The 27774-nt window shown below is 42.6% G+C and overlaps 1 protein-coding gene across 3 annotated transcripts; it reads left to right on the plus strand.

The window, feature by feature from the left end:
• Positions 1 to 145: 145 nt before the first annotated feature.
• PLEKHA3 (pleckstrin homology domain containing A3) lies at positions 146 to 25794 on the plus strand. 3 transcript variants are annotated; one of them, XM_084643177.1, is made up of 8 exons: positions 146 to 231; positions 12641 to 12757; positions 14114 to 14269; positions 16687 to 16823; positions 17791 to 17955; positions 20127 to 20170; positions 21098 to 21210; positions 23911 to 24134. In XM_084643177.1, exons 2-8 carry the CDS (start codon positions 12736 to 12738, stop codon positions 24036 to 24038), a joined length of 765 nt encoding a protein of 254 aa, XP_084499303.1. In that variant the 5' UTR covers positions 146 to 231; positions 12641 to 12735; the 3' UTR covers positions 24039 to 24134. The 3 variants fall into 3 exon arrangements, with proteins under 3 accessions (XP_084499303.1, XP_084499302.1, XP_084499301.1); XM_084643176.1 differs by lacking the exon at positions 146 to 231 and adding an exon at positions 888 to 1228 and having other exon boundaries at positions 21101 to 21210; positions 23911 to 25794; XM_084643175.1 differs by lacking the exon at positions 146 to 231 and adding an exon at positions 891 to 1228 and having other exon boundaries at positions 23911 to 24135.
• Positions 25795 to 27774: the final 1980 nt, after the last annotated feature.

The raw sequence follows: 27774 nt of genomic DNA on the forward strand, positions 1-27774 counted from the left end.
AACGCTCCCTCGCAGCCTTGTTCTGACTCAGGTTCTTAGTGCAGCCCCGGAGTAAGAGACGCCCGCCCCCCACCCTGGCTGCGTGGCATTGTTCGACGTCAGGCTGACACTAACTGGGGCGTGTCCATCGTAACCTCCAAGACGCGGCACTGCTGCGCTTTGTGGGCTGTGCCAGGGCGCTGCGGCCCGCCCACTTGCTCCTCCCCCATTGACAGCTTTCGATTGCTTGAGGTCTGCAAAGTCTGCGCGCGGTGCGGAGCTGTCGGTCTCGCGGGCTTCCCGGGAATTCTGTCCAGGACCGACTCCTTTGCCGGAGCCGCTTCCCTCCCAGGCAGAATTTCAAGTGTCCCCTGGGGGAGCGGGATGCATCGCCACCTCCGGGGGGCGGTGGGGGCTTTGCAGGGCGGGCGTGTTACCGTTTCTCCGCTGGTGCTGGGGGGATTTCGCGGGCTGTATCACAAAAGGTCTCGCAGGCCCTTGGGGCGGGGTGTTTGTCGTGTGCGCCCCCCAGGAGTTGGTGGCGTCTGCACCGTCTCTCCCGGAGGGCGGGCAGGGGTTGGGGAGGGGGGCGCGTTTCCGCGTCTGCTGCCGCAGCATTTTCCTTCATGTGCATCGGCTCCGTTTCGTTTGCACTCCGCTCAGCCGCAGCGGGCAGAAGCTTTAAGCGCTGCCACCAGTCTCACAGCGGAGGGGGAGGCTTCGGCTGAGAACTTGGCTGCCCCGCCGCGGGGCGCGTGTGTCTGGCCGAGGCAGGGCAGGCTCGCCCGCAGACACGGCGCGGGTACGCTGGCTGCCTTAGCCAGCCCCTTTCCGGCAGGAAGTAAATGAAACGTCCGGGTCAATGGCAGCAAACGCGACGGCGGGGGGAGCGGGGAGCCAGAGGCGGCCGAGGAGCGGGGCGGGCAGAGCCTGCGGGGAGCTGGACACCGGCCGTCCCCCCTCCCCGGACTGCCATGTGCGTAGGACATGAGGCGCTCTGCCGCGCCTGCTGCCCCTGTGCATAGCCCGCTGCGGGCAGCATCTGCAGGGCCAGCCGGATACTGGGGCTGCGGTTGCTCTCGGCCCCCGAGCGGCGCGGCTCAGCCGTCAATGTCCATAGGCGGCTGCTGAGCGGGAGGGAAGGGGGAGTCTCTGCCCGCGCTGCCGCCCGTTCCCAGGAGGAGGATGCACGGAGCCTGGCCCTGAGCTATGGAAGGAGTCCTGTACAAGTGGACCAATTACCTGACAGGTACGGGCAGGGCGGGGCTGCTCCTGGCGCGCAGCATCGCTCTTGCGGGCTGTGCCCGGGAGTCAGCGGGCAGCGCGCCTCTGGCACGGCGGGGAGGATGGAGATGCCGGTGCAGGGGGATCTAGGTGAGGGTTACGAAACCAGCTGGCCTGTGGAGCTGTTCGCCGCTGTTTGAATCTAGCCTGCTTGGGCAGAAACGGACAGTTTTAGCCTCTGATGGCTGTTGGGGAGGCCTACCGGAGGGCGGATTGCTGGTCTCCGTTCAGGAGGAGCCTGTTGCTCCTGGGCTCGGGGAATCCCGCTGTGGTGCCGCAATGGGCGATGTCCGATTCTGTGAGTGAGTGGAAGGCAAAGTTACCCTCCAGAGCTGCTGATCTGCACCTTTCACAAGAACTGTATTCACCCGCGCCCACGTTTTCAACTCTTTCTTGGAGATTACTCGAGATTTGGGAGGTGTTGGGGTCTTTTTAAAATACAGTAGTTACTAAATCGCATGCTATTTTAATTGAAGATATGTTGCATTCTTACTCAGTATTTTGGAATGTACTTATATGGTCCCCCCTGCTGAATATAGCCCCCTGGTCAGTGTGTGCTAGTTGTCACTCTGTGTCTAAACTACAGAGGATATGGTTTTGTTACAGCTCTTAGCTTGAAAGCCTGGCTCTTAAACTGTAGAGGCTCAAGTTTAAAGCTCTGGGGGCCCTAGGTTCAGTCAGTGGAGGATTTGTATTGAATTTGGGCAATGGGCCTGTGTCCACACTAGTGCCTGGTAGTGAGCTCTCTCTGTGTTATGTGAAATAAAAGAGTATTGCTTGTTGGGTTAAACTTTTGAGGACCACAAGTATGTGAACAAAATGGCACGTGCTTTGTCAGTGCTGTGAACTTCTGGCAATCCACACATCTTAGCCAATTAAACTTTTTTGCACTTTTCACCTTCTCCGAGTCCAGGTAACCCTGTTCTGGGTGTGTTGGAAGCTAAAGGTGTTGCTGGAAAACTTTCTTTTGGTCTTCTTGCTGTGATCCAGAAATAACGCACAACCAATCAGGGCATGAAATGAGAGCAGAGTTTTCAGAACATTGGATCCATAGTGTAGTTTCTCACAAATGGCATGAATCATAGAATCATAGAATATCAGGGTTGGAAGGGACCTCAGGAGGTCATCTAGTCCAACCTCCTGCTCAAAGCAGGACCAATCCCCAACTAAATCATCCCCGCCAGGGCTTTGTCAACCCTGACCTTAAAAACTTCTAAGGAAGGAGATTCCACCACCTCCCTAGGTAATGCATTCCACTGTTTCACCACTCTCCTAGTGAAAAAGTTTTTCCTAATATCCAACCTAAATCTCCCCCACTGCAACTTGAGACCATTACTCCTTGTTCTGTCATCTACTACCACTGAGAACAGTCTATATCCATCCTCTTTGGAACTCCCTTTCAGGTAGTTGAAAGCAGCTATCAAATCCCCCCTCATTCTTCTCTTCCGCAGACTAAACATTCCCAGTTCCCTCAGCCTCTCCTCATAAGTCATATGTTTTCTTGTCCCCTAATCATTTTTGTTGCCCTCCACTGGACTCTTCCCAATTTTTCCACATCCTTCTTGTAGTGTGGGGCCCAAAACTGGACACAGTACTCCAGATGAGGCCTCACCAATGTCGAATAGAGGGGAACGATCACGTACTTCGATCTGCTGGCAATGCCCCTACTTATACATCCCAAAATGCCATTGGCCTTCTTGGCAACAAGGGCACGCTGTTGACTCATATCCAGCTTCTCGTCCACTGTAACCCCTAGGTCCTTTTCTGCAGAACTGCTGCCTAGCCATTTGGTCCCTAGTCTTCCGTCCTAAGTGCAGGACTCTGCACTTGTCCTTGTTGAACCTCATCAGATTTCTTTTGGTCCAATCCTCCAATTTGTCTAGGGCCCTCTGTATCCTATCCCTACCCTCCAGCATATCTGCCTCTCCTCCCACTTTAGTGTGATCTGCAAACTTGCTGAGGGTGCAATCCACACCATCCTCCAGATCATTTATGAAGATATTGAACAAAACCGGCCCGAGGACCGACCCTTGGGGCACTCCACTTGATACTGGCTGCCAACTAGACATGGAGCCATTAATCACTACCTGTTGAGTCCGACAATCTAGCCAACTTTCTATCCACCTTATAGTCCATTCATCCAGCCCATACTTCTTTAACTTGCTGGTAAGACTCCTGTGGGAGACCATGTCAAAAGCTTTGCTAAAGTCAAGGAACAACAAGTCCACTGCTTTCCCCTCATCCACAGAGCCAGTTATCTCGTCATAGAAGGCAATTAGATTAGTCGGGCATGACTAGCCCTCTCCTCTAAGAGCTTCAGAATTGATTCCTTGAGGACCTACTCCATGATTTTTCCAGGGACTGAGGTGAGGCTGACTGGCCTGTAGTTCCCAGGATCCTCCTTCTTCCCTTTTTTAAAGATGGGCACTACATTAGCCTTTTTCCAGTCGTCCGGGACTTCCCCCGATCGCCATGAGTTTTCAAAGATAATGGCCAATGGCTCTGCAATCACATCCGTCAACTCCTTTAGCACCCTCGGATGCAGTGCATCCGGCCCCATGGACTTGTGCTTGTCCAGCTTTTCTAAATAGTCCCGAACCACTTCTTTCTCCACAGAGGGCTGGTCACCTCCTCCCCATGCTGTGCTGCCCAGTGCAGCAGTCTGGGAGCTGACCTTGTTTGTGAAGACGGAGGCAAAAAAAGCATTGAGTACATTAGCTTTTTCCACATCCTCTGTCACTAGGTTGCATCCCTCATTCAGTAAGGGGCTCACACTTTCCTTGACTTTCTTCTTGTTGCTAACATACCTGAAGAAACCCTTCTTGTTACTCTTAACATCTCTAGCTAGCTACAACTCCAGGTGTGGTTTGGCCTTCCTGATTTCACTCCTGCATGCCCGAGCAATATTTTTATACTCTTCCCTGGTCATTTGTCCAATTTTCCACTTCTTGTAAGCTTCTTTTTTGTGTTTAAGATCAGCAAGGATTTCACTGTTAAGCCAAGCTGGTCGTCTGCCATATTTACTATTCTTTCTACACATTGGGATGGTTTGTCTCTGTAACCTCAGTAAGGATTCTTTAAAATACAGCCAACTCTCCTGGACTCCTTTCCCCCTCATGTTGTTCTCCCAGGGGATCCTGCCCATCAGTTCCCTGAGGGAGTCAAAATCTGCTTTTCTGAAGTTCAGGGTCCGTATTCTGCTGCTCTCCTTTCTTCCCTTAGGAACATACTTTGGTTCCTTTGATGTGTGAGCTTTCATCCAAAGCTGTCTACATGTCATTTAGCTATAGTGAGCCAGTGAAAGAATAAGCACACCAGAGTTCCTGGTTGCATCAACCACACTGATGGCATCACTGTGGACACACAGTAAAATTATTCTTGTGTCAGCTTCTTTTTGATGAGCTCATAGGTGTCAAGTGTTGTTGTTGAGCACCATACTTCAGCCTTATTATGAAACCTAACAGCCAGAATAATAATTTTATCATGTGGTGTTTGTGTCAGTTGCTCAGATAAAAATATTGCAAGAATCTTCTTATTTTCTGAAAGCGCAGTGAGATTAATCCAGTTACTTGGAAGAGGCACGTCTGCCTTCTGCCGTTCTTCAGATGGGTCTTGTATCTCTTGAACATTTTTTGCCTTGTACCACCTTAACAGATTCCTTATAGCAGTGGTTCTCAACCTTTCCAAACTACCATAACCCTTTCAGCAATCTGATTTGTCTTGAATGCCCCAAGTTTCTCCACAATTAAAAACTATTTGTTTACAAAATGAGACCTAAAAACCCAAAAGTGTCACAGCACACTATTACTGAAAAATTGCTTATTTTCTTATTTTTACAATATAATTATAAAATCAAATGAAATATTAATATTGTACTTACATTTCAGTGTATAGTATATAGATCAGTATAAACAAGTCATTGTCTATATGAAATTGTAGTTTGTACTGACTTTGCTAGTGCTTTTTATGTAGCCTGTTGTAAAACTAGGCAAATGTCTAGATGAGTTGATGTACCCCCGAAAGACCTCTGTGTACCCCCTTGGGTCTGCGTACCACTGGTTGAGACCACTGCTTTATAGTACTTATCCACACAATGTCTATTCTGTGGAAGACCTAAGTACTGATTTTACAAATGTATCTGCAAGGCCTCCAAATGTTTTGGCTTCACATGGTTTTCCTATGGTTTGTACCAGAGCTTGTGCATCTGGCACGAGACTGCTTCTCCCAACAAGAGTAACTGTTGGACAGTGGACATGAGCTGTCAGTCTGTCACGCAGTGTTGTTTTTGTCCCTGTTCTTAGACTGCCATTTGTCTGTGCTAGTGCCAAAGGGACGGGCGTTAACTCATGTTTAAAAATCTATTGCAAATTCACAGTCCTGCTAACTTCATAAGCTGTGACTAGTCGCTGAAGAATATTTCTGTCTGCCTTCATGGTTGAGGCCTTTTCTTTTATTTCTTTCGTCATTTCATATAGCATGGAAAAAGTAGGGAGCATTATTTTTTGGCAGTGGATCCTAAATGTGTACACATCGAGTCTCCCCCTCTTGTGTCATAAGCCACTTCTCCACAAAACTGTCCAGTTGCACTTGTCCTAGGATCTTTGCATTCAACAGTGCATCTTGTATGCCTTCAGTAGCCAGATCTTTTGTTGCAATATTTTTGCAATGAAGTGGGTGTTCCCCCCCCAGGAGAAAATCTTTAACCTTTGAATTGTTTGTAAGAGTACATCCTCCTCTTCACTGTCACATTGCTTCCCGGCCTTTCTTGACTCATAGTGAATAAATTGGTCTCCACGCCAACATGGAACATGGCTCTAGTGTTCATTGTGTATGGGCTTTCAAACTGTAAGACAAGGCCCATCTGCCAAGGTCTGAGCAAGTCTTGGTGAAGCCTACAGTTCCTCCACCTTTCTTTCCTATGCCATTGAACCACTCTTGGCTCTGATCAGGTCCGTGTGGTTGAGTTTCTGACATGATCACTTGACAGCTATGTTCCCTCACAGAAACTCCTTGAACACGCAGTTATCTCCAGTCCTTAGGTTTCACAGAACTGGACTGTCTTATATTATGGATGCTGGTATCTTTATTGGGATCACTACAGCTTGCCACTCATGATACATCAGTTGCAGATGCTCTTGTTTTCTGTGATTTCTGGATTTGGGTTTGCGACACAACTGATGCTGTCTATCCTGACTGAAAGGTGAAATGAGTTCTGTCAGTAGCCTCTCTGTCTATGACATCTTGCAGTTTCTTTCTAATGGCTGTTGGCTCCCTTATTCTATGCAATCCTTGTTCACCTGCCTCACACATTTCTTTACTTAACTGTTGGCAAATAATATAGAGACTGTAGAAGACTGTAGACTATAGAATTTTTTGAAGACTTACTACCAGTTCCATGGTTTGCCCACAACTGTAATCAAACCACCATCTCAGCTAACTACTGTTACTCTTTCTATTTGTAAAAAATACCATCATGTCTATGTTAATTCTAGTCTAACTATAAAGCATTATGCACTATTAAACAAATACAAAGCATGCAAGAAAATGATTTCACATATTACAAGAAAAATACATTCTGTATTATGATTAACATATTTCTAATTTAAGATCTGTGGATGACTAAATGCTATAAAAGGTTGATTATTCAAGTGCAGTAGGAGTTAAAATAATGATTGTGTCTTCTCATTTCTGTTCTTAATAGACTGAAAAGGAATTATGCCTCACTTAAATTTTGTTGACAAGTTCATGCACACATTTCTGGTGAAATTTTTGCTGCCATATTTATTTGCAAGTTTGAGGGTCTAAACATCGGAATTCAACTTGGTAACAACCATTTTTGAAATCAGCAGGTTCAAATTATGTTAGAAAAAGTTGTTATCAACTTTAAACAAAAAAATGCATCTAGATCCCCTATGGAGGATTGATTCAGAGATTTCTGTCTAGTCTGTAATGTTGCCAAACCATTGCAAACTATTTTTCAGTCTACTGGGTATTATTATCCAACCCTCCTTTTTAAATGAAACCAAAAACAAATACAGCTTGTTTTTCTAGTTTAAATATTGTATGTGCATCCAGCAATATATAAGGCGCAATCTGTCTCATATTTTTTCACACACAGGGTACACTCTATATCACCCAGTTTACTATAAGAGAAAACATTTTCTTGTTTTGCTTGTTACTATCATAAATTTATAGTCATATTCAGCCCTGGTTTACTTATTTGCATTGCCAGTGACATCAAGGATCAGATATGGCCAGAATAATAATCATCTGTTACAAGGTCCCTTCTTATCAACACAAGTCCATGCAGCAGATCATGGCTTTGTCTGCATTTCACATAGTTAAGAGATAAATACAATGTTAGTCTCAAAAGCAGTTGCAGAAAATGTGTTATGGGGGTAAACTAGAAAGATTTTTTTTTAACTGCATATTTCAATGTATATTAAACTGCAAACTGTTGAATTGCAACTGATCTAGATAACCACAAGTGTCATTATTTATGTATGTATGTGTGTGCATGTATTATTTTTTTTTGTTTGACAGAGGTAATTACTTAGTTCTTTTTGGATATTCTTACAGATTAAAAGGACCGATCAAACATTCACTACAGTCAAATGCTGTTATATAATATGAAGAGACCATAGGAGTATGTCCTATCTGCTGCCTTTTCTCCTGCTTTAAATGTTTGAAGTTCAGGGTGATGGGTTTCATTTGTGAGTCATAAAATCATGATCTCTAGTCTCTCTTCCAATTCACCCTCTTTATCTTACTTTACATAGAAGGAGTAGTGTGACTGAATACACCCCTGCATTCGCACATACGCATTATTGTAATAATCTTTGTACCAAATATGCTTTGTGAAGTATCATCTGAAAACTAATAATCATTGAATAATAATGTCATGGTGAAATGTATGTAGTAACATTTTATGTAAAGTTATGAGTTCCCCTTGTATGGTGGTGATGGCATGTGTTCAAACCCATATAGCCCTGTCTAGGCAGAAGCTGTTAAACATGTCTATCCTAAACAAAGACATTTTATTTTTACCTCAATTTACATATATGTAGTAAACAGGGTCCTTGGGACAGGAAGAGGGGGTAAACTCATTTCTCAAAGACAAAGGACAAGCTGACACCTCTAATGAAGTATCATTAACAGAGCCGTCCCTTGAGTACAGCGAATCGGTGCCACCACCCTGAGCCCCGTGCTTTGGGGGGTCCCGCAGGCAGGGAGGTGAGGCGGGTGGGCGAGTGGGGTGAGGAGGCAAACGGGGAGGCGAGCAGCAGGTGGGCGGGAGAGGGTGAGGAGGAGCCCTCCTACCAGAACCTCCCCCTCCCTGCTGGCGGGCCCTGCCGATCAGCACCTCCCTCTCCCTCCCAGCGCCTACCTCGGATCAGATGTTTCGTGGTGTTAGGAGGCGCTGGGGGGCAAGGAGGGTGCAGCATGCTTGGGGAAGGGGATGGACCTGGGCGGGGGCGAGAAGAAGCAGGGTGGGGTGGGGCCTGGAGGGGCTGAGTTTCTAATGTCCTGGGCCCCACACCCCCCTAGGGATGGCCCTGGTCATCAAAGTTGATTGGCAATCACTGGTCAAATGGCCCCTCTTTGGCAGCGAAGGGGAGCAGGAACAGATTGTTTTTCATTTTAGCAAGCAACAACATGGAATCTCTTTCACCATGAGATCCCCTGCCTCCGTTCTCACAGCTGGAAGGAACTTTATCTAGAGGTAACCCTCAGGAAAATGCTTTTTGAAGGGTGAATGGACTATAAAAATGAGGGGCAAAACGATCCGAGGTTATCTCCATCTCTCTGTCCCTCTTTCTTTCACCTAAAAAGACAAAGAAACTGACCCTTTGACTTTGGGGGAGTTCCTGACCTGAGAATTTTGGCAGCAATGTTTCTGGGAACCTGCGGTAAGGATTTAACTTGAACCAAGTCGAGCTTGTTAAGTTCAGTTACTAGAAAGTGTTTTATCTCTTTTTCTCTAGTAACCATTTCTGACTTTAATACCTTATCCATGTACTCACTTAAAATCTATCTCTTTATAGTTAAATTAACTTTTTTTTTTTCTAATCCAAACTAATCCAGTGTTATGTTTAAATTGAGCTGTTTGGTAATTCCATTTAAAGTAGCAGGCTGTTAGATATTTGACCCCTTATAGGGGCTAGGGTGACCAGGTGTCTGGTTTTTGACCTGAACACCCGGTTGAAAAGGGACCCTGGTGGCTCCGGTCACCACCACTGACTGGGCTGTTAAAAGTCCTGTCGGCAGTGCTGTGGAGCTAGGCAGGCTAGTCCCTACCTGTCCTGATACCACACTGCACCCTGGAATTGGCCAGCAGGTCCAGCTGCTAGGTGGGGGGGCACGGGGCTCCGTGCGCTGTCTCCGCGTAGAGCACCGGCTCCGCACTCCCATTGGCCGGGGACCGTGGCCAATGGGAGCTACGGGGGCAGTGCCTGTGGGCAAGAACAGCACATAGAGCTGCCTGCCACACCTCCGCCTAGAAGCCGGACCTGCTGCTGGCTGCTTCCGGGGCGCAGCGGAGAGTCAGGACAGGCAGGAAGCCTGCATTAGACCCTGCACTGTGCTGCTGACTGGGAGCTGCCGGAGGTAAGCCCGGGGCCCCAACCCCTTGCCCCAGCCCTGAGCACCCCCGCAAACCCAGAGACTCCTTCTGCACCCCAAACTCCTCAATCCTGGCCCCACTTCTGAGCCCGCACCCCCAGCCAGGGACTGCACCCGAACCCCCAGCCCCCTCCCACATCTTGAACCGCTCATTTCTGGCCTCACTAGAGGGGACCGAACCAGGCCCCAAATGGTCCCTGAACCGTCCCACTATGAAGCAGACATCAAGATGGGGTAACTTTATCTTTGCGCCTCCCCACTATCATTCCTGTGCTAAGCACCAAAATGGAGTAACACAGATCTGGGACCATCGTTTCTTCATGCTATCTCTTGCTGTTATCTATGAGGATACGTGCATTTCATCTGCGAGTTGGGGTGGTCTCACGTTTGTCAAGCACACTCCCACTATGCTACAGTGCATCAAATAGACATACCACAGATTGGCCAGGCTATAATGAGTCTAATTGTTGTTCTTCCACCTGATTATTTGGGCTGTTGTCCTGAATCCCTTCTGCTACTGTTAATTGCAAGCCTTGACCCCGGAGTCCTGGGATAATCTGTACACCAAAATGTCCTGTACCTGTGCAGCAAGTCAGGGAGAGAATAAGATGATGTTTTTAAAGATGCAAATAATGTAGGTAATTTTAAAAGTTAAATTTTAATAGAAGTCTCTTAAATCCAGCACTTAGCCAAGCTATCCATATTTAGCTCTTTCAGTCTTTGTTCAGGTCAATTCCTTTGAGCCCCCAAACCATTCTTTCCCTGTCCAGAAGATGTGGCACCCAGCACTGGGGCCTGCTTCTGCTCCCATTGAATCAATGATAAAACTCATAATGACTTTAATGAGAGCAGGATCGGTAGAGCCCTGCAAATCCATGGGTATCCGCTTTATATCCACGGACCATTTCTGCGGATAGCAGCGTGGGTGCAGATACAAATTTTGTATCCACGCTGGGTTCTGACTGTAAGAGCCGGGTGGGCAGCTATGAGGAACTGCAGCACAGACCCTCCACCTGCCCATGGTGCGAGGGATGTGTGTTTGAGAGCAGTCGCTGGTCCTGGCCCTGCTCCCCAGGCTCCCCACCCGGCTGAGGACAGGTGGAGGGTCCTCATGGGGGTGCCTCGGAGCCTCAGCCCTGCCACGGTAAATAGAGCCCTGCAAATCTGCAGACAATTTTTGCGGATCAGATGCGGATACATATTTTTGTATCTGTGCAGGGCTCTAAGGATCAGACCCCCTAGCTGAAGCTTGTCACAATCCAGTATATGATTCAGCTTCCTCCCTTCAAAGCCACTGCTATTGGATTGCTTCAGTTTGCTCTGTGGAATAATGCAGCCATCCATGCTATGCACTGCGCTGTCCTTTAGGTCAGTAGGTTCATGCACCACAGGCAGTGCCATTCTAATTCATAGATTACCAGAAAGTGGCTATTTAGTAGACTGGTAAGATGGTGCTAGCATTGTGAGACCGAGTGCATCACCTTTTCCTACTACCTGGTTCCCCAGTCCCAGTCCTCTGTTGAACTGGTGTTCTTGTTGTGCTACACTGACTTATTATTTTGTTTTCGGTTATTTACAAAATATCTGCTGTTTTTGACATAGTTTGAAATGGGCCAATGTAGTAGGGTGAGTTATGCTAATTAGCACTAATGACTGGGGTATCTATTGTGAAGTACAGAGTTTTATGAGTTGGCAAGTTAGCCTATAAAAAGAGCTTTAATAAAATCAAGTATGCTGTATCTGCATATAATTTATTTATTTGATAACTCTAATTTAGCCCGAAATATTAGGATAACACCTCATAATGTACTAGTGCGTATAAGTACTGTAATGTATTTTGCAGAAGTAGTGAAGTTAGAGACCTAGTCTACATGTAAAAGTTTTGCAAGCATACCTATGTTGGTTAGTAGCCTGAAAAAAGTAACCCCCTAATCAAGGTCATTGTGCTGGCAAAAGCCTTAGTGTAAATGCAGTTATGCCAGCAAAAAAGCCCCTCTGCCAGTGTGTCTTTTTCATTCATGGAACTGGTCTAAGCTATGCCAACAAAATAACTCTTTTTTGGGGGGCGGGGGGGCTAATATAAGCTGCGTCTCCACTAGGAAGGCTTGCTAGTATAGCTATGCTGGCAAACCCTGTCTAGTGTAGATAAGGTCTTAGTGTGTTCTCCATTACAGTGTTCTGATATTAAATCATTTTTGAGCAATGAGGTAGAAACCACCTTTCTTTGTGTTTTGTGCATGAGAGTGTGTGTGTAAGAGAGAGAGAGAGTGTGCCGGATCTGTAGATTAGGAAGTGTGAAATAGAGTGTGTAGTACTGTAGGGAGCAGAGACTGTAGCCTAATGGTTCGGTATTTAGTTGATCTTAATCTTATTGAGGACCACTTGAAAGATGATGGTCCGCAAGAGGTCTGCGATTTACAAGACTTCAAAATAGGATACTTTTGGCAGCTAAATTTTAAAAAATCATTATTCTGTAGACTGGGAGATAATGTAAATGGGAATATTATTGCTAATGAAATATTGCCAAAAGAGTTAGTGTAAAATGCTGTTATAACAGTTTGTGTATACAGCACATCTGATCTTCAAAACAAAGATGCTTCTTTATTTCCTGTGAACATCACAGTATTATTTGCATCTGTTTAAATCCTGTTTCTCTTAATGGTTTAACTGACAAACAACTTTACTTTTGACTGAACTTGCATTTGCAGTTAAACAGTAGTATAACGCTTTTCTCTCATATTTATGGTCTTCCTAGGTTGGCAGCCTCGCTGGTTTGTTTTAGACAATGGAATATTGTCCTACTATGATTCACAGGATGATGTTTGCAAAGGCAGTAAAGGAAGTATAAAGATGGCAGTATGTGAAATTAAAGGTAAGATTTAAATAAGTGTTTATAAGAGGAAATTTAATTGGCAAGGGAATGAACAAGATGACCTAATACCACTTTTGCATCACTAATTTCTATGATGCTTAAAAAAAGGTAAGGGGAAAAATCACACATCTAGATGTGTTTAGTCAGACATGCTTGCTACATCAACCACAATTACTGTAGTTACTGAACATGAACTCTGAAGCAAAATAATAATGAAAAAGGTTATGACATTTACTGCTCCTTTATGAGGTTTAAAAACAGCCATATGAACCCTTGGGTATTAAAACCCTTGGGTATTTCTGTTTATGTCTTGCCTTCACGTATGATATTTGAAATGTATCTGAAGCTGTTACCATAGCTACAGCTCTTCTCCCTCCCAAACTGAGAGGGAAGGAATGCTGAATGTTAGGAATTGTTTGCTGGGAGAGCCACAGCAGTGATCTGGTGGGTGCCACATTTAGGCTCAAAAGGGTAGTTTATCTTCCATTACTTTCTGCCTTTGGCTTTTTTTTCTGATGCACCTTTGTGGAGGTATTTGTGGTGTGGGTACCTGATCACTAGAAAATGGACCGAGTCCATCTACTTCTCTTACATAGGCTAGCAAGCAGTTATCGGATGGCAACAACTTTTGGTTACTACTCCCAGTGCCTAGATTGAAACCAGTGACCTAGAAGTGAAAGGCTTATGTCTCATTACTAATCTCTTGAAACATTCAGTCCCCTTTCTTGTCGTCTTGTTCATTTTCTATAATATGGATGCAAGTAATTTGGGATTAATTCCATCTCTCATGTACCCAGGGCTGTCCAGTGCTAGGCCTGGGAGTACTGTGGTTGAGAAATATGCCTGGTACTCTGTGACACCCGGGGCTAATTAAAGATGTAGTATTGAATAAGATGGCTCTAAGTGGAATACTGCTCCGTTCTCATGCTTGAGAGGATGGTGACTTTGACACAGAACCCAGAAGGTTGCATCAGAAAGGAAAGTGAGATTGATTTTAGCCTAGTCCCTCACAGATATTTGCCCACATCACAAAAATCTTCAGGTTGGCATGATTGAATCAGGACTAGACTAACAGTGGTGTTTCAGGTGAAGAATGTTTTGGCAGTGTTTTGAAGGAATTTTGCACAGTATCTGTCCACACTGTGTCTGGCTCTAGCCATTACTTAGTCAATTATGTTCATGAATGTCAAATTCATACAGTGTTTAAAATTGTTTTGAATAGCTTCCGTTTCTTACCAAATACAATCTGTAATATGTAAATAACTTGAAACAATATGGTCTGAATTTGATAAGTAGTATCCTTACTGGTTTAGTTATCTTTTGCAAAATTAGTCTTTTTTCCCTCTTTATCATTAGTTCATCCAACAGACAACACAAGAATGGAGTTAATAATCCCAGGGGAACAGCATTTCTATATGAAAGCAGTTAATGCAGCTGAGAGGCAGAGATGGCTGGTAGCACTGGGTAGTTCTAAAGCCTGTTTGACAGACACCAGAACAAAAAAAGAAAAAGGTATTTATACCATTAAAGTGTATGAAATCTAATAACATTGTTTTTGATTAAGATCGTTCTTAATTTGTCCCATTCTAGTGGTTGAATTTAGTATTATTTATGTAAGATGTAAATCTAATTTACATATTGATCAATCTTAATTATGGTTGTAATCCCTGCTGTGTGCATATAATAACTTCCGGTTTATATTTAAATTGGAATTTCCAAGGGGAACAGGAAAAGAACTGATCAGCCTTCGCTAAAGTTAGCAGAAAGGAAGAATTATTGTTACTGTATTTCTCCGAGTAGTTCAATTCCCTTTACGTGTGTGTGTGTATAAATATGAGCTTATTTTAATTAAATATAGTACTTCGATTGAAAGGTATCACTAAGCATGGTGAAATGGATGAGCTTAAAAATCTCCTAGCTGGCATTGCTCCTCAGAATTATGAATTTTGCCAGTCTAATTAGCCCAGTGAGTGTCTCTGCAATACGCTGGCAGCTTCTAACTGGAAGATGTTTGACTGGCTATGCAAAGATATATCTGAGCAAGGAAAAAATATTTAAAATATTGCAAATGTATGGCATCAGGTAGGTCAAATCACTTTTTTTATTGTTCATATGCAACTGGCTTGTGACTTCACTTTACTACTCCTGAGTTTTATTACACTACTGGTTGTCAGAGTTTCTTCCTGTTTTGGGTTTCCATGTTATTTTCAGCTTTGTCTTGTTCCAGATATTGGCCCTACCAGCATCATAGAAATGTTGGTATTTAAAAACTAAGGGTCACATACACAGCTGGTGTAAGTCAGCATTAACTCCATTGACTTCAAGAAACTATGTCAGTTTGCACCAGATGAGGATCTGCCCCCTTATCGACAATTATCTGACTTGCAGACGCGTTGGCTGGGATTTTGAACTGAAGTCTCTGGGCTACCTCCTTTAGGCCCCTTTGAAAAGCCAGGCCATAAACTTGGGCAATAGCACGTGCTTACATACATTGTAGTAATGGTATTCCAAATCTCAAACCTGCCCAAGACAATGGTGAACCATCTGTGTATGAATCATATTCTTATCTCATGAAAAATATAGAAATCAGTCAGATGCTTCTCTGCCCTGTGCTGCAGTTCTGTGAGTATTCAGCACTTGCCCATGTGACAGCCTGAATGGACAACCAAAGTTGTGGGGCAGTCACCCAGCCTCCTCTAGGAATGACACAAAGGTTTCCTTATGTCCTGTGTCTAAGCTTAAAAAATACTGGACCAAATCAGACTCGCTGCAAGAGCACAGGGAAATTACACAAGTTTTAGCTTTCATTGTCCTGCCTTCCACTTCTAAAAGCAAAGGGTGTGATTCAGCCCAGTCTGGTCTGCCCACCGAATGTGATCAGAACAGCTCTGTTCTTAATGGCTATACGCCTTTAATTTTGCGTCATTTAGATTGTGTCTGTGCTACAGAATTTTTTGAATATATTTCATTCAGCTGGACCAGCACAAGTGGGAGCCCTAGTTTAGACAAGGCTCTGGTGGTTTCCAGCATTTTTACCACTGTTAGTTACAACTTCTGAGCAGCAGATTTAACTGTCATGGTGAAAAACATAAAACCAGAAGCCACTGGAGGCTTGTATACACTAAACCTCCCATCAGCAATACCAAAAATTCAGCTCCAGTGAGAATGTTATCCTGTAATTCTGTAGTGCAGAAAAGGCCTGTAAAGACAGAACAGGCACATCTTTAAATAGGCAGTCAGGGAGAACTGTTACAGCATTTATTAACACTGTTTACAATGCTAGGTTATACAGCATAGGAAATATGAAATTAACACAAAACCTGCAGCAAGCACGATGGGGAAAAAAGTATTTTGTTCTTGCTGCTGGAGAGCTCTTAGTTAAATAAAAGGCTAAAACTTAAAAAATCTAGAGCTGCCATCCTCAAAATGCTGGTTGTAGCTGTTCTGGAGTCATTTAGTTGCTGTTGTTCTGATTTCTCTCCATAATCCCCATTTCTGCCTCCCTAGTTTTTCTTGGTAAAGACTGGTAATCCTCTGTAGCCAGTCTGACAGATTTATAATTTGCAAGGTTCCCTGAGTGAGCAACCACTCTCCTCAGGTGCTTGTGGATATAGAGAAGCAGACCTTCTTCACCTGTTGAGGCCACAGACTTTGTCCATTGTGTTTTTCCCTGGGCTGGCACGGTAAATAAGAAAATATTTAACCTCTTGTTTGCTGGTTATATACCTTTCTCCATGGCCCCTTCCAAATTTATGTGTACTTTGTGAAGCTATTCCCAACTCATTTAAGAATCCCTTCCTAGTCTTGAAAGGAATTTCAATCTGTGTAGAGCCCTTATATGGAAAAAAATAAAATTTGTTTGTAAAAATTGTGTCGATAAATCTTATGCCGTGATTGGTGGGGTTTTTTATTATTTTTTTTTCTTGTAGAAATTAGTGAAACCAATGAATCTCTCAAAACCAAAATGTCCGAACTTCGCCTCTACTGTGATCTCTTAATGCAGCAAGTTCACACAATACAAGAATTTGTTCACCATGATCAGGCAAGCTCATCTCCCAGCATTGAGGTATCAGATTTCTAAAATTATACTGGAGAACCTGATTATTTAAATCATCTTAAGTTATTGTTGTCACCTTATGCACCTTATCAGCAACTTAATGTTGGAAAATATTTACATCAGGTCAGTTTAATAGATGTTTAAAACTTGTCTATATTCAGATATACTGGGTTCAGGAGTAGGGTAATACAGTCCACAATAAAAAATATTATGTAGATACAATGCAGGATGACATCAGAGTCATTTTAACAAGGAAATATGTTGGTGAGTCATTCAGTTAAAAGATAGAAGCAAAGCTGGCTGGGTTGGTTGCACGTGAATTCTCTTTGTCTAAGAACTCTACAATAGACAATAATTGAAACATCCTGTTTCTTTATGCTTTGCTAGAACCTCCCTTATCTTTGCAAACTAGAATCCCAGGTCTTGAAAACTGCTGCAAGTGCCCACTGCATTTGGGCATTCATAGGAAATCTGTTTGCTCTTCTAATCCTACTTCATGACCAAATTCAGCCCTGGAATAGGTGGGCCACTTCACTGATGAGTGTAGGATTGTGCCCAGTTACAGCAGGGTTGAATTTGACCCAGAGACTCCTTTCATTAGGAAAGATAATAGATCTAATGGATGGGCCCCACTCTAATTAACTTATTTCACTAAATAGAAAATAAACTGATGACTCCAGTAGAAGTGATGGTTGCTCAGTCCTTCTGAAAGTTCAGCCCCGTGTATTTAGGAAGCAGGAAAAACATTTCAGTGTTTTGCTGTATTACCCCAACCTCCCAAAATAGTCTTCTGCTATTATATGTGTGTGTTCATTTTTCAATAAGGTTGATTCTAGCTACCATTAAAAAGAATAGTCACCAAACTTGTATTTTTTGAGAGTTTTTGGCCAGTTAACTGGGAAATCAGTTGATTCTAAAGTAACATTTTCTGTCTTTTTACATTCTTGCTGATGTTTGTGCTGTCATTCGTTTTCAGAACATGAACGAAGCCTCCTCCTTGCTGAGTGCCACATGTAACACATTTATTACAACACTTGAAGAATGTGTGAAGATAGCTAATGCCAAGTTTAAGCCAGAGATGTTTCAACTGCCTCATCCTGATCCCTTAGTTTCTCCTGTGTCACCTTCACCTATTCAAATGGTCTGGATGTTTTATAAGTGTAACATTTTAAAGTGTTATTATGTTGATTGGAAGGGTAGAAGAATATATGCTATGTAGTCACGTGTAATCCTGACTCAACTGAAGTCAACAGTTTTAGCCTTAAATGTAAATCACTACTGGCATGTTCCCTAGTCTGTTTGCTTGCCAGCCTTCACATAAATTGTTCATCGTAGGAGTAATTCTCCTGTGGATGATGACAGTGCTAATCGTACTCAAGTACTGGATTAACGCTCAGTACTTTTCAGCATTCATACGAAAATTAAATTATCCTGTTACCTATACTGCAGGGTTATTTTTTTAAAACGTTAAATACAGTAACTCCTCACTTAAAGTCATCCGGTTAGCATTGTTTCATTAGTACGTTGCTGATCAATTAGAAAACATGCTCATTTAAAGTTGTGCAATGCTCCCTTATAATGTTGTTTGGCAGCCACCTGCTTTGTCCACTGCTTGCACAAAGAGCAGCCCGTTGGAGCTAGCTGATGGGGGCTTGGAACCAGGGTAGACCGGCAGCCCCTCTATCAGCTCCCCACACCCCTAAGTTCCCTGTGCAGCAGCCTCCCAGCAGGGAGTTCAGCTGTCCCTCCCCTCACTGCCATGTGCTGCTCCTGCCCTCTGCCTTGGAGCTGCTCCCAGGAGCCTCCTGCTTGCTGTATAAGGGGGGCGGGGAAAGAAGGGGGCTAATGTCAGGGTGTCCTCCTCCCCCCTGCTCCTGCCCCCCTCTTATCCCATCTCCATAGAGCAGGGGGGAGACAGGACAGGGCTCAGGATGGAGGGAGCTTGCTGGCAGCAGGGGCTGTCTCAACTTGCTGATCTACTTAAAAAGGCAATGTACTTAGAGTGGGAGTCAACGTACTTAAAGGGGCAATGTGCATCTCTCTCTCTCACTCACACACACGCACACAGGTGAGAGTCTTTGTCTCTGTCTGCCATGCTGTCTCCCCTCCCTCCATTTGTGTTGCCTTGTGAGGCTACATTAGCAACAACGTGTTAACCCTTGAGGGCTCAGCTATTCTAGTTCATCATTTAGCAGTAAGGCATTCCCTGGGAAATATCCCACCCTCTTCCACCCTCTGACTTCACCACCTCAACCAAGCATCACAGTCATCATTGCTGTGTATAATATAGTCTTTTGTCTGGTGAAAAAAAATTTCCTGGAACCTATGTACATTAATTCTTATGGGGAAATTGGGTTCGCTTAACATTGTTTCGCTTAAAGTCCCATTTTTCAGGAACATAACTAAAACGTTAAGTGAGGAGTTACTGTATTCATTGTTCTCTTTTAATACTGTAACCTGGCTGCTCATCAAAACAGAGAACTTCTTTGTGGCTTAACTCTCAGCAAGTGCATTTCAGATTCCCAGTGTTAATATGTCTCTTTTTAAACAATGTCCTGGTTGATCAAATATGCCTTTAGCTGACAAGTTTGTTTTTGTTAAATAATGTATAAGATTAAAATACTTTATGGAATTCTTAATTTTTTATTTATTTGCCTGTTGAGGGTTGGGATAAGTGAGGCTCTGTCAAACTTTACTTCATGTATGTGGATTCTCAGATCTACACTGTTCTAGGTCTACCCCCCCCCCACTTCTTTCCCTTTCATTTATTTGTATCTGATAATCTCCTCCCTTTCCTCCCATCCACTCAAACGACTCTTATTGATCAATCTTTGGGTCAAATGATTCTCTTGGGCACATTTAGAGAGTTCCCATTAAAATCAGAGGGCACCCTGTGTGCATACCAAATGGCAAAATTTAGCTCTTGGATTAATCCTTTTGTATAATGTAGTCCTGAACCTGACATTAGTTAAAAACGTTTTGAGGTTTCTGTGGATTCTACCAATGATCCAGTAGAAATTTTGAGTAATTTTTGAGGCTAGAGAGAATGAGATGTATAGATCCCAGGTAATATTTTTGGGTAGTAAACTAGTTCTCTTTTATTAGTGCTTTAAAAATTCCTGCATTACTGGCAATCTATCCTCTTTCAAATAGCTAAATAAGATTCCTTAATTGTGGTTGACTTTTGTTTTAAATAATAATTTTAAAAAATCACCTTCTCTCTCTGAGAAGTGTAAATAGAGTATATGGCCGTGTATAAGAATTTTATAAATCCTGATAAAGAGATTACAACTTGTTTCTTTCATTTTCTAGATGAAACGCTCCATTAGCCATCCTGGTGCATATAGTTCAGAGAGGTAAGAATACAGATTGCTGTTAAGTAGGCTAATTCACTTTCTGAAAGCACCTCACTGGACCAATTTAGCAAGCCCCTCAGTAGGGAAATATCAGCTGACGTCACTATTGCAGAGGATTTGCATGGTTGGCAAATGCTTTAAAATTTAGGAAGTGACAATCTAATATCAATAGTTTTGCAAATCCAATTTTAAGACACAGATGTTGCAACTTACATACAAGTCAAAGATATACTAGTTAAGTTTAAGTTTCCATTTTTATTCTGAGTAATATTCCAAATTTCATATATTTTTAGTTTAGTTTTAAAAAGAAATATAAAAATATCATCAAGGAGAGACTTCAACATTGGCAAAATAAATAAGTAAAGCCCACTGTTGTTTGTTACAGATTTTTTTAAATCATTATAATAGAAATATGTACATAATCTTTCTATGGTTTTTGGTAGGATTGTATAATTTAAAATGACCATTATAACTTATCCAAGTTGTTTAATCAAGTCTTATGGCAAATAATGGAAGTATTATCTAAGGCCTTCATCCTGCAAATGCTTATGCATGTGAGTACCTTTATGCGAATAAGTAGTTTCAGTGGGACAACTGTACTTGCATAAAATTATTCATACACATTAGAGTTTGCAGGATTGGAGCCTGAAACACTAAGATTTTTGATGATTCATTCTTGTACAATTTGAATTATATTTCTTTTTGCAAGAATTATATTCTTACCACATTTTTCAGATTTCAAAATCTGTGCAGGCTAACCGTGTTCTGTTCACATGGAGTTCCTTTCAGTTTACTCCTCAGTATTGCTCTTTACTATCTTTAAGAGCACTATAAATACCAAAAGATATATCTTAAAATAAAAGCTAATAGACTGGCTAGATGTTTTGTTATAAGTTTTTAAAACTAATAAATCCTATTTAATTTCAGTAGTCACGCCACAAAAGAACCAATTTCTTCACTCCACCGGTTATCCCAACGACGCAGAAGAACATACTCCGATACAGAATCCTATAATGATAATCCTCTTGAAGATACAGAGAGTAAGTTGGGAGAGAGACAGAGTGTGTGCGTCTGTTGAATTCGTTACCATACTTAGCATAATTGTTGTACTGCTAACACCAATGCAAAGAGAATACTTAAAATTACAATCTTTGTATGTAATCAAAGCCATTGCATGAAACAATAAAGTTGCTTGTAGGATTCCTATGTAATGAATTAAAAGTGCTGATGTATTCACTATGGCCCTGACTTTGCCACCCTTTACTCACCTCGACTGGTATCTTAGATCTGGTGTAGTCCCACTGAAATCCAGGGTACCATTTGTAAAGTAAGGTACTACCCCAGGTGAGTAAATCTGACAGAACTGGGCTCTACATAGGGATTACATGAACAACAAACATTTGAACTACACATTTTCATATATAAACTAACATTCGGAAACCTGTGCAAATGTTGAACAGTTCTTTCCGATCTGACCATTATAGTGAGTCAGATTCTTGTTTCAGTTACACCAGGGCAGTCCCATCGAGTGGAGCTAATTTCCACTGCATGGAGTTACACTGGTAGAACTGAGAGGAGAATGTGATAACCCAGTGTATTAATAAAGAACAGTTTATACCAGTGGCCTACCCCCCCCCCCCCATATACAGAGCAACACTCTTCTGAAACAACCCAGCATGGTCAGGTTTCAGAGTAGCAGCCGTGTTAGTCTGTATTTGCAAAAAGAAAAGGAGGACTTGTGGCACCTTAGAGACTAACACATTTATTTGAGCATAAGCTTTTGTGAGCTACAGCTCACTTCATCGGATGCATTCAGTGGAAAATACAATGGGGAGATTTATATACATAGAGAACATGAAACAATGGGTGTTACCATACACACTGTAACGAGAGTGATCACTTAAGGTGAGCTATTACCAGCAGGAGAGCGAGGGAAAAAAAACCCTTTTGTAGTGATAATCAAGGTGGGCCATTTCCAGCAGTTGACAAGAACGTCTGAGGATGGTCAATACATCAAAACAACAATCTAGGACTATTATACTCTATTTCAATGATCCCATGATAAGTAGATCCCGTTGCGTAAATATGCTGAGGTAAGGTCTCTTTATGGTATTCCCATGAAACTCCCAATTGTTTTTACTCATTTCTGACTTTATTTGGAAGGCTGTGACCTGCTTTCTTCTTGATTAACTCTGGTTTGGCTTGGAACCTTTCAAGAGTGACCCAGTTCTGGGCCAGCCTCTCCTCTCTTGGACTGTAACTTACCCCTTGTGCAGAAGGTCAACACAAGGCCTATGCACTGCTCATGTCCCACTTAACTCCTAATTGGTGTTACACCTTGTGTTGTCTTTTTGAACAAAGGGGAATTCCACCCTTTATGACCATGGTCTGGTTCCTCTTCCCATGCATGACCCAGTCTGTCTTCTCTCATGACAGCTGTGGTCGGATCAGTCCTGTTATTTTGGGTAATCCCAGTCTCTTCTTGTTCCTTGTAGAACTGCTCCAATTTCTAGCTTTTTCACTAATGTAGTTTTTGTCTTTTGCCATGTTAGACAGAAGAGTCCCTTTTCTGTCTTCCACTTTAAGGGCTCCAACTTCCCAGAGTTGATTCAGTTCCTTCTTTTATCCCAGTAGGTGGCACCGAAAATAACAAACTTTCAGTAGGGGATTCTGTATCCCATCCATTTTATTAATGAACTGTTTACACACTTTCAAGACCAGTTCTTGTTTGAAAAATGACTGGAAAAGGGCACTGTGGAGTTCCATGTTTATTCCGGCTCACTGATTCTGTATCTGATTTGCGCAGTTTAAAAGATAAAATGTACTTTCTTACTGCCAACTACTGGGTAAGATTTAAGCTACCACGAAGGATGGGGCTGGGGAAGACCAAGCAAAGAATGCTCCTGACGTTTTTCCAAACAGTGCATCTATATATAGAAATAAAAAGACCTGTTAGCAGCCCACTTTTCCGTGATAGACCACCTCTGACACCTCTCCAGGTGCTACATAAATGCCAAAGTGGAACAGATGTTTCATTTGAAGTGGAGAACTTTCCAGAGGCTCTGTGATGTCTTCCAGTAACCTAAATATGCGTTAGTTATCTGGCATAACCTTGTTAAGTAGAGTGACATTTGAATAGTGTACTATTATTACCCTGTATTCTGACTGACATGGAGAACAGCACTCTTTGTGCTCATCGGCTGCTTGAATATCTGATGGAAAAAGTGTCATTTTTCAAATGCAGAAACTAGTCTCTGACTGATTTGCCAAGTGTTTAAATCTATCATTAATGAGCCATCTACTGATCAGCCAGACAAACATCCTTTCTGGTATAATGTGCAGTAGACTGGGTTCTTTTAACAGAGCAAACACCTTTATTAATGTCTGACGTGTCCCAGTGGAGTTTTTCAGTGAAAGGGTTATTGCTGCACTAATTCTTAACACACGCTCTTTGTTGGCTCCTTTGACTGAATTTCCCTGTGCACCCCAGAGATTCTTCTCTTATAATATTTGTGTATTGCATAGTATGATTATCTGTAGTTCTCAGTAGCTTTTAACATTACTCATCCATTACCCCAGGCGTTGATGTAGACTAGAATAATTCAATGCAGTCCATAGGGAGCATGCAAATATTACGTCCCATAATTTAAAAAAATGTTGTCTATGTGAAATATTAGCAAGCAGAATGATTAATAAATTGAATTGGAGCACAGTTTAAATACGAATCAATATCTTAATAGGACATGCCCACTGTTCCAGAAGTGCTCTCAATGGACACTTGGCACCATCTACCATTGCTGAAGAAAACAGATTGGTTTCAAAGAAAAGATCTGAACTGGAAGAGACTCTTCCATCCTCTTCTTCCTGAAGAAACTGCAGTATTCAACTTCCTATAAGTAGTGCTATGCAAAAGCTGCTATAATTATATTATTGTTATAGGGAGTAGTTATTTCCCTTTTAGAAGGATTTTTCTGCACTTTATAGAATAATGTAAAAACTAACTTTGAATTGTATTTTATCTTTATATAGTTTATTTGCAAGAGTATTTTCCTAATAACTTTACAGTTTGAATGTGCATTTTTTTTGAACAAATGATAGCTTAACAGATAGGCATTTGCATTTGTAAAAGTGTAGCTCTTTTCTAAAAAGTGTGCTGGTTTGATAGTTTAATAAACCTGCAGATTTTAAATCTTGAAGGTTTCAGATTTAGGGTGGCGAGTGGGGGGGAATGTCACTTGTGCCATGGACCAATTGGTCATTTGTACAAAGTTAGGACCCGGTCTTGCAGTCCTTGTGCAGTCACTGTTCTCCTTGAATGGGAATTTTGCTTGTGTAAGAAGTAAGGGATTGAATCCCTAATGGGTTAATATAGCAGCTTGATGGTAATTTTAATATTGCCTTCCTTTAAAAGTACAAGGATATACATAATCTGGTCCTTATTTTTAGCCAATGGAAAGTAGAAATATCTAGTGTATTTTTCTAAACAAATGTATAAAAATTAACTTATCTGCATATGAAGCATTTGTACCAAACATTGGGTATTTAACAATGTTTATTTATTTTTTTTGCACAAAAAAAATTGCTACTTACTTTCATTACTAAAGGTCTAAAGGCTTCAACATGTACACAAATTGTTGCTGAGGTGTGTAGCATCACTGAATAGCTAATGCAGCACTGTAAATTTACTCTGCTCATTTCAACTGAGACATATTTTTAACAAAGTATTATTTTAGTGTTTGCTTCTAAAATAGACTGTTAAGCTATTGTTGTAAGGTATGAATATTTGTATCTCTACATACTTTATTTATGACGTATTTATACAAAAGGGGACTTCTGTTTATTATGACTCCTATATATCACTTCACTGTGGCATAAATGTAGAGCTAGAATCTGATCTCAATTACACTTGTGTAAACGTGCATTAGCTGTAAATTAGATCAGAATCTGCCCCTCTAATGACTGAATTAATAATATAGTATAGCAGTGCCTGCCATAACCTCTCTCTCATATAAGGTTGTTAGTGTTTGCTTTTTGTGTCTTGGTTTTTGTGTTCACTTTGAGACAAACTTGGTCTATAAGTCTTAGCCATAGAGTACTTTTTTAAAAAAAAAGTCGCTGTTTTTAATTTACACAGTTCGTTAATAAATATACTGGTTTTTGCATTCAATCATGCATCAAATTTTGTCTTATAATCGAACCTCCTTTTAATTTGACATTTATTGCCTAACTAGTCTGGTACATGTTAATAACATCTTGAACTTGTGTAGGCACAAGAAGGTGAATTAACAATCAAATGGAAGCTCTCCTTTTAAATTTCCTTGATTTTTGTTTGTTTAAATTTTCACAAATATGACGAATAATTACATACCTAAGTCCTCAATCCTGCAAATGCTTAGGCACAACCCACTGAATTACACATGTGGGTAGTTTAAAGTTATGTGTGGGTATAAGGGTTTGCAGGATTAGAGCCTTAATTTGTGCTCAAATTACCAATTGAATGTAACTAGTCATTTCCACACACAAATTAGGCACATAAATGATAGTGCATTTTTCTGAAAATTTGGGCTTTAATGTATGTTGTTATACCGCCACACTCTTGTCAATTGTAAAAATAAGTATTAAAAAATATGACTGAAGTTACTCAGTAATTCGCGTATTGTTGCCACAATCTATCATGTTGATGGGAGCTAGTATATTTAACCTGAAATGCAGAGTTTTTCTAAACATACATGCAAATCCACTGTTTTTTTTAAATCCTTAATATTTGAGCATTTTTCTTCTATTTCATTGGGTTTTTTAATTGTACTCAAAATTGTCCACGTTATAGGTATAAAAATGAAATCTGAAGCCCAAAGGGTCTTTGAGTTAAGATTGCAATAGAGAAAAAACCCTCTAATAGTACACTACTTCTATAGCTCTCATTTCTTTAATTTTGAATGAATGCCAAAAATTAAAGTAGAATTTGTTGTAATTTATGTTGCCCTGAATCTGAGACCAGGCACTTTCAAATGAAGTTTGTGGCAGTTGTATGAGTCCTTGTTTAAGAAAATATCCATAGGTGTTTCAATATTTTGGTTGTTATCTTCTCCCATTAAGACTCTGGTGTTGGTTAGTGTGTTTTGTTTCCAGGAGTGAATGTCAAATCAGGGTAATCATGTTTCTGGGATTTTTTTTTTTAAAAACGCCTATTCTGAAACCTCATTGAATTATTAGCCTAGCTTTCATTTTACCCGTACATGTGCACATATTAAGCACATAACCTGTTAGTTTCTGACCATCATGTAGTGCATAAAAACAATTATTTGGACTCCATCATTGTACAAGCGGTGCAGCAAACATAGGCTGACCTACAAGACCTGTAAAGTCAATTGACTCCCCTGGGACTTCTGCCACAGATGAGAGGGCACTTTAATTGTAGAACTGCATAGCTCCTAAATGACTGGACAGGTACCTTATTTAATCACACTGGTACTCACCATCCCATGGGACTTCTCGTGTCATGAAAGCTGGAGGGACAGTTCAGTATAGACCCAATCCAACTCCCATTAAAATTGAGTCTTTTATCATTAATCATGGGAGTAGCTCTGTTGACATCACTGAAAATGCCCACGTACTTAAAGCAGGGGTGAAAGTAACTTAAAGGACTTACCTGTAGGCTGGAGTCCTGAGCAGGAGGCGGGGCCTCAATGGGAACGGGGAGGGCTTTAAATCCCCAGGTCCTGTAAATCAAGATTTAAAGGACCTGGGGCTCCAGCTGCGGTAGTGGTGGCTGGGAGCCCGGGGCCCTTTAAATCTCTGTTGGAGCTACCAGCTGCGAAGGCGGCTGGGCGCCCCGGAGCATGGGGGCAATTTAAAGGGCCCAGGGCTCTAGTTGCTGCAGCAGTGTCTTGAGCCCTTTAAATTTCCACAGGACCCCCCCCCAGCCACCACCACTACCCCAGGGCTCTGGCAGCAGGGCTCCAGCGGTGATTTAAAGGTCCCAGGGCTCCCAGCAGCAGCCAGATCCCTGCGCCCTTTAAATCGCCACCCGAGCCCTCCTCCTGGAGCCCCGAGAGAAGCAGCGGTGGCCTGGGACAGCGATGTAAAGGGCCCGGGGCTCTGGCCACTGCTACTGCCCCAGGCCCTTTACATCGCTGTCTGAGCCCTGCTGCTGGAACCCCCAGGCTAGTGGTGGCAGCTGGGGACTCCAGCAGTGATTTTAAAGAGCCCCGGGCTCCCAGCCACCACTACCGCACCGGAATCCCAGACCCTTTAAATCGCTGCCCAAGCCCTGGGCTCCCGACTGCCTCTGCTACCTGGGGGCTCCAGAAGCGGGGCTCCAGCTGCTGCCGGGAGCCCCAGGCCCTTTAAATTGGCGGCTTGAGGAAGCACAGAATGTGTGATGTCCAGAAACCTTAGTGACACTGGGGCACTATAGCAGCCCAGCCCCCACTGGCAGTGGAGGATCCTTCCACAGCAGTCAAGCCTCTGCAGGCGTTGGGGGGAGCATTCCAGCAACCACGGGCAGAAGGGTCTGCAGCTCCCAGCCAGGGGAAGATGGAGCTGTGGCAGAGAGAGTATATTCCCCTGCCCTCCCCGGGGCAAAGCTAGGTGAGCAGGTGCCT

Source organism: Lepidochelys olivacea (assembly GCF_965140295.1).
Source record: "Lepidochelys olivacea isolate rLepOli2 genome assembly, chromosome: 11".
Classification (NCBI taxonomy): Eukaryota; Metazoa; Chordata; order Testudines; family Cheloniidae; genus Lepidochelys; species Lepidochelys olivacea.

Coding starts and splice junctions, on each gene's coding strand:
- PLEKHA3 (XM_084643175.1), top strand. CDS start 1,189: ATGGAAGGAGTCCTGTACAAGTGGACCAATTACCTGACAG. Junction 12,758..14,113: donor GGCAGTATGTGAAATTAAAG/GTAAGATTTAAA, acceptor CTTTATCATTAG/TTCATCCAACAGACAACACA. Junction 17,956..20,126: donor CACCTTCACCTATTCAAATG/GTCTGGATGTTT, acceptor TTCATTTTCTAG/ATGAAACGCTCCATTAGCCA.